The sequence below is a fragment of the Hypanus sabinus genome, chromosome 10 (genome assembly GCF_030144855.1).
Source record: "Hypanus sabinus isolate sHypSab1 chromosome 10, sHypSab1.hap1, whole genome shotgun sequence".
Classification (NCBI taxonomy): Eukaryota; Metazoa; Chordata; class Chondrichthyes; order Myliobatiformes; family Dasyatidae; genus Hypanus; species Hypanus sabinus.
The window spans coordinates 56,332,164-56,348,038 of record NC_082715.1 but is presented as its reverse complement, the minus strand read 5'-3'; the positions used below and the strand labels follow the sequence as shown (position 1 = coordinate 56,348,038).

The 15,875-nt window shown below is 39.9% G+C and overlaps 1 protein-coding gene across 1 annotated transcript in view; it reads left to right on the top strand.

The window, feature by feature from the left end:
- Window positions 1-15,875, top strand: part of greb1 (growth regulating estrogen receptor binding 1) — a 185,956-nt gene that overhangs the window by 145,765 nt on the left and 24,316 nt on the right. The window contains exons 22-25 of the mRNA XM_059981878.1: window positions 3,250-3,449; window positions 3,813-3,908; window positions 4,038-4,621; window positions 11,563-11,665. Of these exons, the coding sequence (XP_059837861.1) occupies window positions 3,250-3,449; window positions 3,813-3,908; window positions 4,038-4,621; window positions 11,563-11,665 (983 nt within the window). The remainder of the gene's footprint in view (window positions 1-3,249; window positions 3,450-3,812; window positions 3,909-4,037; window positions 4,622-11,562; window positions 11,666-15,875) is intronic.

The following is a 15,875-nucleotide window of genomic DNA, read 5'->3' as shown; positions in this document are numbered from 1 at the left end:
CAAGATTTCTGGAATTCTTTGCATGAACAGCCCTCTTCAGGTTATGCCACAGCATCTCAATTGGGTTAAGATCTGGACAATGGCTTAGGTATTTCAAAACATGAATTTTCTTTTTAAACCATTCTGTTTTGTATTTACTCTTGTGTTTCAGATCATTGCCTTGTTGCGTCATCCAGCTTCTATTAAGCTTCAGGTGACGGACTGCTACCCCAACATTCTTCTGTAAAATGTCGTGATACAATTTTGAATTCATTGTTCCCTGAACGACTGCAAGCTGTCTAGGCCCTGAGGCAGCAACACAGCCTGAAACTATGATGCTCCTTCTACCATGCTTCACCATGTTGGGATGAGGTTTTGGTGTTGGTGCGCAGTGCCCTTTTTCCTCCAAACAAAGCACTACACATTTCTGACATGAAGTTCAACTTTTATCTCATCTGTCCGCAAAATATTGTCCCAGAAGCATTGTGGAGTATCCAGGTGGTCTTTGCAAACTTGCGGCATGCAGCAATGGTTGTTTTTTGAGAGCAGTGGTTTCCTCCATCGTGTCCTTCCATGAACACCATTCTTGTTCAGAGACTTTAGCATATTCTAGAGATCTCTGCAGGTCTTTTGCTGTTACCCTTGGGTTCTTTTTCACCTCCTTCAACATTGCACATTGTGATGTTGGTGTGATCTTTGTAGGTTGTCCACTCATAGGAAGAGTAGCAACAGTACTGAATTTCCTCCATTTGGAGACAATTTCTCTTACTCTGGACTGATGAACACTCATGTCTTTAGAAGTGCTTTTGTAGTCTTTTCCAGCTTCATGCATCTCTACAATTCTTCTAAGATCCTCAAGTTGTTTTGATCGAGTCATGCTCCACACAAAGAGATTTCTCTCGAGGAGCTTCTCAAGAGAACCTTCTCTGTCAGTGACCTGATTTTGTGTATCTTTTTTGAAGGGGCAGGGCACCTCTACAACACACACCTCACTGAATCTAAATAGCTTTTGTAGAAGGCATTATCCCAGAGATTCTAGACTGTTACTGTTTAAATGGTGTACTCAATAATGACCAAAAGAAGTGCAATGTTTTTGTGGTTATTAGATCAGACAGATTGTGTTTTGTCTATTATTGTGACTTGGGTGAAGATCAGACCACATTTTATGAGTAATTAATGCAGAAAACCAGGTAATTGCAAAGGGTTTATAAACTTATTCTTGCAACTGTAAATGATCTGCTGAGCTATCATTTCAAGGGGAATTTGCATTTGTGCAACAAATGTTGTCCTCATGAGTGAATTCCAGACACTGAAAATAACTACATTTTAAAAAATCCTTTAAAGGCTAACTTATTTCAACTTTTAATCATTTTTATCAAACTGGATTTTGATCTCAAAATTGTTACAGAATATAATTATGACAACAACAGATTTTGTCTCAAAAACTTTATTTTAAGACAATTAAAAGAAATTCTAGCCCTAAGGGCAAGCATTTTTTATGGTTTTATAATTTCTTTTTGATAAATCAACTACTTTGATCAATGTTGTAATCAACCTTCCTACTAGAAAGCATGGACATGTATAGGTAATAGAAGGCAAGAAAATGTCCGTTGATAATGCAGTTACGCTCTGCTTGATAGTGTTGCAGCTTGAAGAATCCCTGAGTCTATCACCGGTGTCTTGGCATTTGACTGATTAGACAGAGACTGTAATTTGGTAAATTAAATAAGCTAATTTGGTAAATTTCATTGAATTTTCTATAAAGGTTCAGTAGCAATAATTAGGTCATAATTATTTTTCTTTTGAATCCCAAAATTCTTTGTAGTCTGACCTACCCGCAGTGCTTCAATATCTCTGCTTACAAGTCCTTTCACTTAGTGAACATTAATTTCTTCTTCACTTCTTTCCGCTACAATTCTCTTGTTCCTTTTCATTCCACTCCCTCTCCCTTATCTTTAACCGCTTTGTCATTGTTTTTCTTCTGTCTGTTTTTTCATTCACAACATGTCCACTTTCTGTTCTCCCACAAGTCTGAACTTGCTTAGTGTATCATGCAGTGTTGACCTATCAGCAAAAGGCTGGGCTCTTATGACAGTATTTAATCAGCATCCCAGAATTCATTTCAGAATTTGATTTAAATTTCGTGATCACTGCCCAAGAGCTTTGAATTTACTGTTGGCTGGAGTGCCGACAGTAATAAGTGCAATTAGGCAACACTTTGAAACATTTTCTATCGATACTTGTTTTTGAAAATATCCTTTGATAGATTTAAGAATGGTGACTGCACTGTATACTGGTAATTTTCTATGATAAATCTATTTTCTGTTGTATTAATTAAACTATTTGAAATATTATACAAAATAATGAAGGTTTACATATTATGGTAAGCCTTTCAGAAAATTTTTAAAGAAATTTCCAGACATTTTAAGAAATCTTGTTAATGTTTTTGCACATATTTAACATAACTTTTGAATCTCCGTGTCAACTCACAAACAAGTGCAGTTAGTGGAAACTCGACATAGTAATCACTGATCAGTTTATTGACCAGTAACAAGTTACATATGATATTCTATCAATTATATTAATTTGAATTGTTTTAAATAATCAGTGTAAATTGTGGTGAATAACGTATTATTCTCAAAAATAGACTTTATTCATGATAAATATACAGGATATACTGTATGTACATAGGAATAAGCAGTGTGAAATAATTGAACATTAATGATCATTACTTTAAGTATTGTAAACTCTTTGAAATAGACACAAACAAACATAGCACTATAGCCACTCACGTGGTCCCAAATCTGTCGCTCTTATGTAGAAGTGGAAGGAGCCTACACAGAAGTCCTTCCCCACAGAGCCTTTGAATTGGCTGCACTGAGCTTCCACATTTCCATCAGCGCTTTCTCTTGCAGCCTGGTCTGTGCCAGTCTGCTGTGTACCTTACAGGCATCCAGCTGTGCTGGAAGACCAATAAGTTTCCAACTTGTGCTTGAACGCCTACAAATTTTTCAGCTAGTTGGTCAGTGTCAGGCAAAAGTGTATTGAGTAAGCCCCACCATGTATCAGTGCACATGAAAACTGATGCCAATGGTTACCCCTGAGACCTCACACACTGGCATATATTTAAAATAATTTTGTCCCTGCTCTAATTTCCTTAACCTTCTTGTAAGATACAGAGTTTTATATAGTAAGTAATCAGTAGATTCTGTGAATGGAATAATTTGAATACTTGCTTGGGATTGCTTCAGCTTTCTGCTTCTGTCACAGATCTGCAAAGTACTATGACTTGCGTTTAATAAATTCAACTTGTCTTTTGCGAACTGCTTTGGAACAAGAACTGGGTCTGGCTGCTTGTTACATAGTCCCCGATGTCACTGTGCAGACAGGAACAATGAATGATCCCTCTGAGAGTGACCTAGATAAGCCAGGCAGCACTGATGATGATGAAGACAGTGTTGCAGTTGAAGGCAAGTTGTTTTGAAATATCTAATTTACCAAAACCTCGGCTTTTTAAGAGACTTGTAGATGTAACTCTAAGTAGGATAAGATGGTCCTGCTGATTGTTGTTCTGTTTTTAATACCATGGCAAAGGACCGAGCAAGGAAAGCCCTGCCTTTATCGCTGGTCTGGGTCGAGTTATTTGGCTTTAAGCATTTGATGTACATGGTTGGCTGTGATGTACCAGAGTCTTAATGCTGTTCTATGCCCGTCGGCTATGCTCAAAGATGACAATTACTACAGCAACAGGGTACCAAGGACCACAAGAATCTGTTCAACAGAAAACAAGTGGGCTCTTATTACAATTTCTCTTCTGTGGCTCTTTATTTTAGTGTCAACAGTTGAAGGCTCGGCTAAGAATAGCAGCATTAAAAGACAACGTTCCCATTCTAATCACTCAGCTTCATCCAAGTCATCGAAAGCTTCAAGTAAGAAAAAGATTTGGATTTTGATTATGCATAATCCAATACATAATAGACCAAATGATAAATTAATCAAATATTACAATTTCCCATCTGATGCAAACTCATCTCTTTATTTTTCTATGTCAAAATTAGGTTTGATCGGCGATAGTGATCATTTCTCAGGGTCTGGAGGAGATAATTCTGCAAGATATCCATTGAATATTGATTCTGTTAATGTTGAGGACAGTACTGCCACCAGAGAGATGTCAAAGCTAAAATCAGATAACATAAAGCAGATATCTAAACGTGAGATAAAGCATTCAGAAAAAGATCAAAGTTACACCAAAAGGAAAAGCTCAAGGAAAACTTCAAAGACAATTTCTTCAGACCCTTCCTCTACTCAGACTCCCATTGTAGGACAGATGTCATCGCATTGCCCAAAGGCAAAAGCATTCAGTCAACCACCAACTGTGATTCTCCCAAAATTGGTCTACCAAATAGTTACTAAAGTGGACAATGCTGGAGTGGCCAAATTATCATCATTCCTTCCTCATCATTCTGTTCAATGGATTACTCCCTTTCATCCGTCATTGGCTAAAATTATGACTTCCACTGAGCAATCACTGTACTATCGCCAGTGGACTGCAGCTGTGCAAAACCATGTGGATTTTAACAAGATGCAGAGTAGAACTGAGATGTTTCATCCCCGCAGACTTCTGCTGAGTGGTCCACCACAGGTGAGATGGAAGGAGTAGATCGAAAGGGAACATGAATATTGTATGACTGTTGTTTTAATTTGGGATGGGGATTAAAAAGAAAGTCAAATTCAGCCATAGCACACCTGAGTTCAGAAGATGTCCCTTATCAATTTTGATCATAAGAAGGTAACGTTTTGGTTGTGCACATCTAAATTACTTGTTCTTGATTTATTGATTGCCACCTGCCATAGCCAGAGCATAGTTCTGCCTTACACAAATTAGCAGTATGCGTAGAAGTTAGAGGACCATCCTGTGGAGTGTAACCTACTACTTCCCCACCATAGTTAGGAGAGAAAGATGCCCAAGGCTTCAGAAATATTACACTTTGGACTGTGTAATTGTCAGAAAAAGAATTTTAAGAGCTACATCCAAGGCTGCTCGGGAAGGTTAGATTGCAGATGATCCAGTGAGATGTAGCTAATTGGATATCAGGAACAGTGAACAGTAGAGCTGTGGGGAGTGTTGTGGAGGAAAGGAACCTAGGAGTACGAGATGAAGTTCCCTGATCGCACGTAGACAGGATGGTGAAGGGGGCTTCTGGCACACTGGCCTTCACTGAGTACAGAAGTTGGGATGTTATGTTTCAGTTGAACAGGACAGTGGTGAGGCCATTTGTAGTATTGTGTTTGGGTTTAGTAAGAGTACAGATGTATTGCCGAGACTGAAAGGGCTGAGTTAAGCAGGAGTTTGAGCAGCTTGGAACTTTTCATCGAGGAGTAGGAAAATGAGAGGTGATCTTATAGAAATCAATAAAATCAAGAGGGACATGGAAAGGCTGTATTCACATACAGTCTCCTTTCCAGAGTTGAGGAATCAAGAACTAAAGGGCATGGGTTTCAGGTGAGGTAAAAGAGATTTAACAGGAACACGAGGGGCAAATCTCCTTCACCCAGAAGGTGGTCAGTATATGGAATGAGGAAATGTTTGAGGCGGGTATATTAACAATATATAAAAAGCACTTGGACAGGTATGCAGATAGGAAAAGTTTGAGGGAAGTGGACGAAACACAGACAAATGGGACTATCTGATTTGGGAATCTTGGTTGGCATGGGCCATTTTGGAGAGGGGACTGCTGCTGAGCTTTATAATGTTCAGTTATGAAATTTTAAAGGTGGGGGATTATATATGGATCCTTGTCATATTGTGAATGCAGGTTATAGTATGCTGCAGTTTGGAAAAGATGGCTATGAAATGAAACTATGTGCTCTGTGTCATATTAAGAGGAATAGATAGAGTGGACTGCCAGCGTCTCTTCCCCAGGGCACCACTGCTCAACACAAGAGGACATGGCTTTAAGATAAGGGGTGGGAAGTTCAAGGGGGATATTAGAGGAAGGTTTTTTAGTCAGAGAGTAGTTGGTACGGGGAATGCAGTGCCTGAGTCAGTGGTGGAGACAGATACACTAGTGAAATTTAAGAGACTACTAGACAGGCATATGGAGGAATTTAAGGTGGCGGGTTATATGGGAGGCAGGGTTTAAGGGTTGGCACAACATTGTGGGCTGAAGGGCCTGTACTGTGCTGTACTATTCTATGTTTATTACATGCTTGCTGTCATTCCAAACAAAATGCATTCCTTCTCTCTCCACAGTGCTGTCATGCTGCCGAAGGGTTTGATGTTATTATCTCTGTTGTTGCTGTCGTACCATCCTCCAGTGACTACTTGAAATGTGTTCATGGGTCTGAGAACAGTGATTCTCATTTTCACTACCCCAAGCAAAATTGTCCATTTTAATAAGTCTTGGCCCGTATTCCTCAGCTGATTGTTACTGTTAAAGAGAAGCATTTCTAGAAGTAGTAACTGGAATCTTTCAAAGATCTGTGTTGCCTCTAAATCTATAAGAGCATGGACTGTGTGCGTGAGTGTAACCTTTCCATAAGCTGCCGTTTCTTCCTCCACGCTGTGGCTCTCGCTCCCATATTAGAACTTCAATTCTCGAACTTCCATTTAGATTCCCATATCTGGAAACTCAGAAGCTTTTCCTGATATTAGGGTGAAAAGATCCTTTTGGTCGTGGAAGCCCCAAGAAACTGTTAGTGACAAAATAAAGTGTAGGCCTGGAAGCTTCCAGAACAAGATCATTAGGTGAAAAGAGTGAAAATAGAAGAATCCATTCATAATGTTGGCCTGTGCATTATTTCGGAGCATTAATTTTTCCAAAAAATAATTAATTTACGTCTTTTGCATCTGCCGGTAAATTAAAAGCCTTTTCACACAAATGGTGGTATCTTTGTGGAGTGATGGAGGCAGGTACAGTATCATCTTTTTGACAGGTGTGTTGGATAAGAAGAGTTTACAAAGTTATGGGCTGAACACTGGCAAACGGGATCAGCTTGTATGGGGCATTTTAGCTGGTCTGGACCAGTTGAACTGAAGGGCTTTATGATCCCATGATGGTTTCCTGATTTTGAGATCCTGCTTTTCATTTTGTATTAGAGAAACATATCCAAAACATTAACTTAACTTTTCCCTCAATGGGTATTGACTGACCTGTTGCCTGTTAACAGTTATTTTTTTGCTTTTCTTTAAACAGTTAACTGTTTTAAAATTCCTCAGGATCAAAGTGAGATTCAGATTTATTATCTTTGGCATATATCATGAAATTCGTTATTCTGCAGCAGCAGTAAATTGTAATACATAATAATTTTTAAAACTATAAATTACATTCAGAAAAATATATTAAAAAATTAAATAGTGCAAAAAGATAGCGAAGAATAACAAGGCAGAGTACACAAGTTCATTGTCCATTCAGAAATCTGACGGTAGAGGGGAGAAAGCTGTTCGTGAAACCTTGAGTGTGTATCTTTTGGCTCCTGTACATCCTTGGTGGTAACAATAAGAAGAGGGGATGTCCAGAATGATGGGGGTCCTTCATGACGGATGCTGCCTTTTAGAGGCATCGCCTTTGAATGTGTCCTCGATGCTGGGAAGTCTAGTGTCCATGATGGAGCCGGCTGAGTTTACATATGTCTGCAGCTTTTCCTATCCTGTCCCTCCAAACCAGATGGTGATGCAACCAGCTAGAATGCCCTCCACAGTACATCTGTAGAAATTTGCAAGAGATTTGATGGCATACCAAGACTCCTCAAACCCTAACCCTCCTTTAATTGCATCAGTATGGTGTACAAGGATAGATCTTCAGAGATGTTGATAACCAAAAAACTGCTAACCCTTTCCACTTCTGATGCCTCAATGATGTGTGGTGTGTGTGTTCTCTCAACTTCCCCTTTCTGAAGTCCACTGTCAATTCCTTGGTCTCACTGATGTTGAGTGTATAGTTGTGGTTGAGACACCACTGAACGAACTGATCTGTCTTGCTCCTGTGTGCCTCCTCATCACCATCTGAAATTCTGCCCATAATAGTTGTGTTATCAGTAAATTTATAAATGGCATTTGAGCTGTGCCTAGCCACACAGTCATGGGTGTAGAGAGAGTAGAGTAGTGGGCTCAGCATACATCTTTGAGGTGTGCCAGTGCTGATTGTCAGTGAGGGAATGTTATTTCTGATCTGCATTGACTGTAGTCTCCTGATTAGGAAGTGAAGGATCCAGTTGCAGAGGGTCTGTGCGAGTCTGGAGATAGAGACCCAAAATTCAAAATTCCTGGGTCAGCCTGTCTGGAGGTCAGAAGCCCGTTGTTTGCGAGTTCAGGTTAGGGGCAGAAGATTGGAGGCCCATTGTCTGTGAGTCTGGGTCCAAGGACTGGAGGCCCAGAGGCACCACGTACTGGGGTTGAGTCCTGACTGTGTGAGTAAGTGTGTGGTTGAGAGGATGGGAAAGGGACTTGTTTTGTTTTGTTGTGGCTTATGTTCTGCTGAACATTGTTCATGTGCAATGTTGACACTGGAATATGTGATAACACTTGCGGGTTGCCCCCAGCACATCTTTAAGTTGTTAATGTAAATAATGCATTTTTCTGTATGGTTTGATGTACATTTGATAAATAAATCTGAATTTCAATCATTGGTTACATTCAGCCAAATTTTCCCTACAAACTGATGACGTGGGGTAAAAAGGGAAGATCCTTAACTCTGAGTTCAGAAATGAGAAGACGTGTGTTGGTGTTCTCTGCACAAGCTTCCGACCTCATGCCCCAGTATTGTCAGTCACTGTAGGCTGCTGAATGTGTCTCTGGAAGCTATTGGCTAGAAGCTGTGTACGCCCCTTCAAACACCTGTTTGAGTATAGGACATGGACTAATATCTAGGTTCTGTAATTTTTTCCATTCATATACAGGGTCTATTAACTATACACCTCCACATGTTTCTTGACAACTGAATGAATGCAGCTAAGTCTCCTCATGAGAACAACTGTGGTTCACATTCTTCAACTTCTTTATTGTCCTACTTGCTGTTTTTTTTCTTTGTAACCAATTTTAATCAAGCCTTCTTTATAGTTAATTGCCTCCATCATTTTTCTGTGTAGTGTTTTATTAGAGGCATTTCACATGTGAACTATGAAAGGCACAAAGTGAATACAAGCCACTTTTCTGTTTTTCTCTTTTCCAGATGTCCAAACATTCTTATTCCACATATTACTTCAATTTACCTTGTCCGTTACCTCCTCAAAGAACTAAGATTTGATGAGCATAATTGTGCCATTGGAACTCTGTCTATTTCTCATTCTACTGTAAATACAGAGTAATATTTCCTTAATTGAAAGTGCTGAAATATGCCTTACTGCAGATGCTGCCATTTGGTCATTATGTTTTACACCTTGTTTAAAACATTGTACAGATCAGCAACTTCTTAGTTCCCATTGCATATCTGCATTGCTCTGAAATGACTCTGTCATTTCTTCCTTCAACTCCTAGAGTAATCTGTCAGTTACTGACATTTTGTCATGCTATATCTTACCTAACAAATAAGGCTGCTTTCTTCCGGACCCTTCAGTGATCTGATTAACAACTGAACCACTTGACCATGTCTGCATGTGTTTATGCATTGAGTTATTGCCACGATTAGCTGATTAGATATTTGCATTAGTGAGCAGTGTACCTAATAAAGTAGTCATTGAGTGTATATACCATCATTATAAAATAAAAGTTATGATATGCAGAGGGAAGAATTTGGTGTGACCAATGTTGATGATGTCTCACATGGTAATTTGTACACTTTGACTCACTTACTTAAGCTTGCTCAAAGAGCTTTGGCTCCATGCCAGCTTTATCTTATGAATTATCACTTAAGAATTTCACTGCCTGGATTTGGTATTCATTTTCTCCTTCACCCAGGAGTGCCAGTTCTGTTTTATGTGTGAAGTTTACATACATTTGTCTGGAAAAGATGGAGGTTGTCAATTGCACCTCTGAATTAAGAACAAGTTTAGATGGCCAAATTGATATCCATTGAATGATTTAGATAACATCAACCACACTGAGTGCTCCACAGTAGAGTAAAAATATTTTGACAAATATAACTATGACTTATATTACAAAGCTGCTGCTAGTTCTGGGATTTTTGCCAAATAGAGCATTAATTTTCTATAGCCAGAGAACTAATAAACCACTTGTTTACATTATGGAGATCTGCTTGTTTCCCCGTGTAATTCTTTACCTCCATAGCAGATACAGCCAACACAGGAAACTTGATTTGAGTAGGTCACTTTTAACTTAGTTATTTGACATGTATTCCCCTAGCAGACTTCCCTTGTACCTCACCCCTCATCCCACCAGTGTTTCCTCTATTATCTAGTTCACTTCTCCAAGCCCTGATTAGACAGGCTAACTCTTAACCATCTTGTCTGCGTCTTCTGTAACCCTGGTGCAACTCTTGGTGTGCTCTGTGGTGTTCCGGCATGCAAAAGGAAATGTGCAAAGCCCTCAGCTGTCTCCTTGGGCCTCTGCCACCGCTGAATCGTTGTTTAACAGGCCTGCAGACTCATGCCTGCAGCTTGAGTAATGGCTGCTAAGTAGAAGAGAGCTATGCCTCTTTCTACCAGATAAGGTCACACAGCTGCATTTATCCCCAGGGACTTCACTGTAGCTTCCTGTGAGTTTTTGCCTCCTCGTGAAGGGGTTTGAAGGTCATCAGTGCACATGAAGAATTATGTTAAGGTGAGTATGTCAAGCAGTTGGAAGTGTGTACGTGCACGCGTGCATGTGTGGGAGAGTGAGACTTGTAACAGCATTAAGTACCTGAGGAGAAGCTATGAATGTTGAAAAGGCGTGCTGAAGAAGGTGGTTGATGGGTGACTGATGACACTACGTTTCATAGAGCTGAGGCTAAGGCTGCGAAAGGTTAATAACGACATTTGAATATCCTTGCTAGTAAATTTCTTAAACACGAAGTGCACTGCAGGTGCTGTGGTCAAATATTTTGTACATCTTAGTAAATTTCTTGCAGCATTGAATTAAGCAATTTTGATGCTGTTGTTGAGCACAGCTTCAGCATGGCTGCTCCATGATCTCAAGATGGTGAGCATTTGCTTCTTCTTGGTTTAACTATTGCCTGAAGTGTTCCCACACAAGCTCCTGCAATGAAGAAGGGAGTATTGGTCCCCTGGAGTTTGACTGCTGGCTTCAACAGACATAGTAATCTCTACCACAGTTAGTCAGGAAAGTGTGACGTCCTCGAATCTGTCATCTCCACTAATGTCTTGGGTGTTTGAGAAAATCATGGAATCTACTGCTCTTGAATATCTTCCATACCAAAAATGAGTTCCAGGATGACTGTCAGTGAATGTCCCTCTTCAGAAGTCTGGGTCAGTTCTAAGTAGTTTGGGGCAGGTTCATTAAAGATGTAGGCTCGATTTTGAGGCAGCAGTTATCCAACAGAATAGATAGCAATAACAGTCAGCTGTGATTACGCACATCTCAGGATGGTGTATTTATCAATTATTTCATCCATGCTCTCCTGCTGCAGCCTTAATTTTTATATGGATTTCTTGTAAACATCCCCTTACCTATATCATTATTTTCAGGTGGGGAAGACTGGAGCTTATCTGCAGTTCCTCAGTATTCTGTCGAGGATGTTGATTCGACTGATGGAAGTAGATGTTTATGATGAGGAAGAAATTAATCTCAGTAAGTGGGTCTCTAGTATGATCTTGAAAAGTTTGTTTCTAACAGTTGTTCAGATCTGCAGTTCTACTGGTGGCAAAGTTCTCAGTACACCTTATTCTCTTTGTATGTGGGGGATACGTTCCTCGCAGTCAACACATAGTATAGGAAACGCATAGTGCGATTAATTATTTAAATGGAGCAAATAGGGATGCGTTCTGAAGAGCTTCCTAAAATTGTATTATCTGTAATTTATTCACATTTTCATACCAATACGACACAAAAACAGTACCACAAGGCAACATTCGTATTATATTTGATCAATTTAAGGTAATATTCAATGTAATAAATCATAGAAAGTTAACATACTAGACCAGGGGTCAGCAGCCTTTACCACTGAAAGAGCCACTTGGACCAGTTTCCCACAGAAAAGAAAACACTGGGAGCCGCAAAACCCGTTTGACATTTAAAATGAAATAACACTGCATACAACGTTTTGTTTTGCCTTTATGCTATGTATAAACAAACTATAATGTGTTGCATTTATGAAATTGATGAACTCCTGCAGAGAAAACAAAATTACATTTCTGCATGCAACAAAAACATTTTGAACTCCGAAAAAAAGACGTTGGGTTGAAGGTTACTTTTAAGTAAAATACTCAACGTCTATTTGAGTCCTTGTATTTATGAAAAACGCCAAACTTAAATTTGCCGCCAGCAGCAAACCAAAAATAACGTCAGCCAGCTGTCAACCTGAAAAATAAAAGGACTATTTCACTGAACAATGAAAACATATGAATATACGTAAAATAATAGGCAATTAAAATATTTATCATACTTGTTCAGGTTGACTCACATCTGACAATGCAGTCGTATTCAGTAGGGATGGATCGATGCTTAGGGGAGTGACCGGGAAGGATAATGTGTTTTTTTCCTCTCTGAACTCACAGAAGCGTTTCCCAAACAATGTTTGCATTGCGATGATTGCAGAATGTAAATACTCCGAATTTATCATGTCGTGACCTTGTTTGAACTCTCTCAAATTGGGGAAGTGAGACAATGTGCCTTTCTGTAAATCTCTGGCAAGCAACGTCAACTTGCGCTCGAATGCCAAAACATCCTCCAACATGTGCAGGGCTGTACGTCCTTACCCCGTTGAAGAGCTGTGTTCAGCGTGTTCAGGTGCGCTGTCATGTCTACCATGAAGTGTAGCTTTTCCAGCCACTCTGGCTGTTCCAGCTCAGGAAAGTTGAGCCCTTTGCTGCCCAGGAAAGTTTTCACTTCTTCCAGACATGCGACAAAAGCGTTTCAGCACCTCCTCTCTGGACAGCCAGCGATAAAAACACGTTGTAGCGGTGTGCTACACGCAGTCAGTAAACTGCAGTCAAAGATAGCTTTATTCGAACTAAACAGCCTTGCTTTTAAGCCTCCCTCAACCCGCCCCCCATGGGCGCGGATGCTGCAAAAGACACGTACTCACAAACCCCCGTAGGCTATCTCCCTTAGCCTGAACTCTGGCTAATTGTGAGCCGGTTCGGATGTGTCAGGAAATGGGTCGCCACAACGTCTTATTTAGATTGTACAAGATCACCATAATCTTCAAATTTAGATTTACATTTCAAAAACTAACAAACTAACATAAAATACATTTTAATTAAATACTGACCATGTAGCGGTGTGCTACACGCAGCGCTAAAATTACGACACGGAGTCGGTAACTGCAGTCGAAGGAAAAAACTTTATTCGAAATCTTCAGCCTCACTTTTAAGCCTCCCTCAACCTGCCCCCCATGGCGCAGAGGCTCCAAAGCTCTGTGCTCGCAAACCCCCGTAGGCTATCTAATTGTGAGTCGGTTGGGATGTGCCAGGAAAAGGGTCGCCACAACCAATTATTTCCCAAAGCAACAGGGAGCCGCAGCACAGACGTAAAAGAGCCACATGTGGCTCCGGAGCCGCGGGTTGCCGACCCCCGTACTAGACCTTTAAGAACATGGGGGTTTAGTGAATAGTAAGCTAAGAGAGGCTTCATCTTACAGTCTCCTTCAGCATTGGAACACAGTGTGTTTCGGCATACGCTTCCAAAAAAGCGGTCTCATCTGCATTAAACACCTGCTTTGATGTGAGGCCGAACTCAGCTATCTTAGCCCACAACTGCAAAGGGTAGTGTTCAGCAGCTTTGTGGTCAGCACTAGCTTGTTCACCACGCACAGCTAAGTTGTGAAGCCCCTGATAGTTAACAAACTTAGAAAACCATCCCCTACTTGCATTAAAGGTAACAATATCACTTGACCCTTCCTCACTAGTCTCTGAACAAAGGCAACCATAAATTTCCAAAGCTTTCACATGAAGATGATCGGCACTGAGTGTTGTTTTTTTCTTTGTTTCATGCTCAATGTACAAACTCAACATTTTCTCCATTTTTGTCAAAATCGGGTGACATACTTTGGTAACAATCTTTGAAGACACTTGTGATGAATCAATCACTGCACTTTTTAACTTCTCAGCATTTTCCATTATGGTTCTGATCGTGGACTCACCCAGGCCAAAGTAGCGTCCCAGAGCTGTGTTACCTTCACCTGACACCGCCCTGTTTATAATTTCCAACTTTTTTTGAAGTGTTAAAGCAGTTCTCTGCTGCTTGGCTGATGGCCCAGGACTTGACATAGGATGCTTAGGAGGCAGAGTTAAATATTTCAAGCACAAAATCAGTGCACCGTAGGTAATAACAACAAAAGTTTAAGAGCGCAAGATCGCACGTCCACACGCTGCCAAAACCAATGCGAGACTGGCGGGAATGAGGCTGTGAGGTGTGCGCACGTAACTTGTATTGGCAGGAAAGCGATGCTTCTTGTCCCGACAGCCTCGTATAACAGTGAGTTTTGGACGTATATAAGGAGAAGTTGGTAGAAATAGGATTGATGCATAACTGAATCCGCATTGTCTGAAGACGCATATAACAAGGATAAGGTGTATTCACCATTGTCACCCAGTGAATCTGGTAACTTTGAGATGATGTGCAGTCTCAGTGTTGGTAATGTTGGTACATTGGTGATTCTCAGCTTTCCAAACTATGAAGTGTAAAGTTGCATGGTTTTTGAACCATGCTTCACAAAGCATACGCAAGAAAAGACAGTTATTTGACATAGAAGTCAGAAGATCTGGATTCTCACCTTAACAATAACCTCACATTTGAAACAGTTTGAATAGTATAGCCTTGACGAAAGAGTTCTCCAAACTTTCAACTTTCGTGTGAAGTAAAATGCACAACACCAGAGATACTTGCCTGTATACATTTCACCCAATTATCTGTAAGTATGTTTTACCACTTCTTTTACCATGCTTCTAATAAAAATGTGTAATCTGTTTTTCATAACTAGCACTGCCGAATATCTACCGATATTTAATGATTTACTATAATTGGATGACCAGGCTATATACAGAATATTTACCTGAGTGCAGTAGCAAAGTAGTCAAATTACTTGACTAGTATACAGACCTAGACTATTAAACACAAAGTACACTGCAGATGCTGAGGTGAAATCAACACATACAACAAGCTGGAGGAACTCAGCAGGTCGGGCAGCATCCGTGGAAACGAGCATACCTAGACTATGATTTGTGAACACAAGAAAGCATCTCTGACAGTAGTGGGGGTATTTAGATTCAATTCATTAAATAAAAATATGGAATTTTTTTAAATCTGGAAGATATAATGGTGCTCATGAAACTACTTAATAATAAAAACAACTTCTAGTAATATCTTTCACTATCATTCGGACTTGGATCCAGATCTGCACCGACGTGATTCATTCTTACCAGTTTTGCAAATATCAAGCACTTCTTGTAAATGAATGATATTAAAAAATTGGTGAATCTAGGCACACAGAAAAAACTATGATAGGTAGTATTATGGTTTTGCTAATAATCCTGCTTTTGGTGTAAATAGAGTTATTAACAAACCCCTATTATGACAATAGTGATATTCAATAGAGGTCTTACAGCGTTGAAACTTTTTAAATGGCCATGATGTGTACTAGAACCAGATCCAGTCATGAAAACTAATGTGAGTATGAATATGCTGGAGGTAAAATTGATTTTGTGTGACTGTAAATAAAGATCATGAGATGGTTCAAACTGTTGAGTGCATTGAGTGCATCAGTCGGATATAAAATGTGATCCTGATTCATTAACAGGGTAATTTTACAAGCTCTGTTTTATTCTGTTATGGAGAAAAA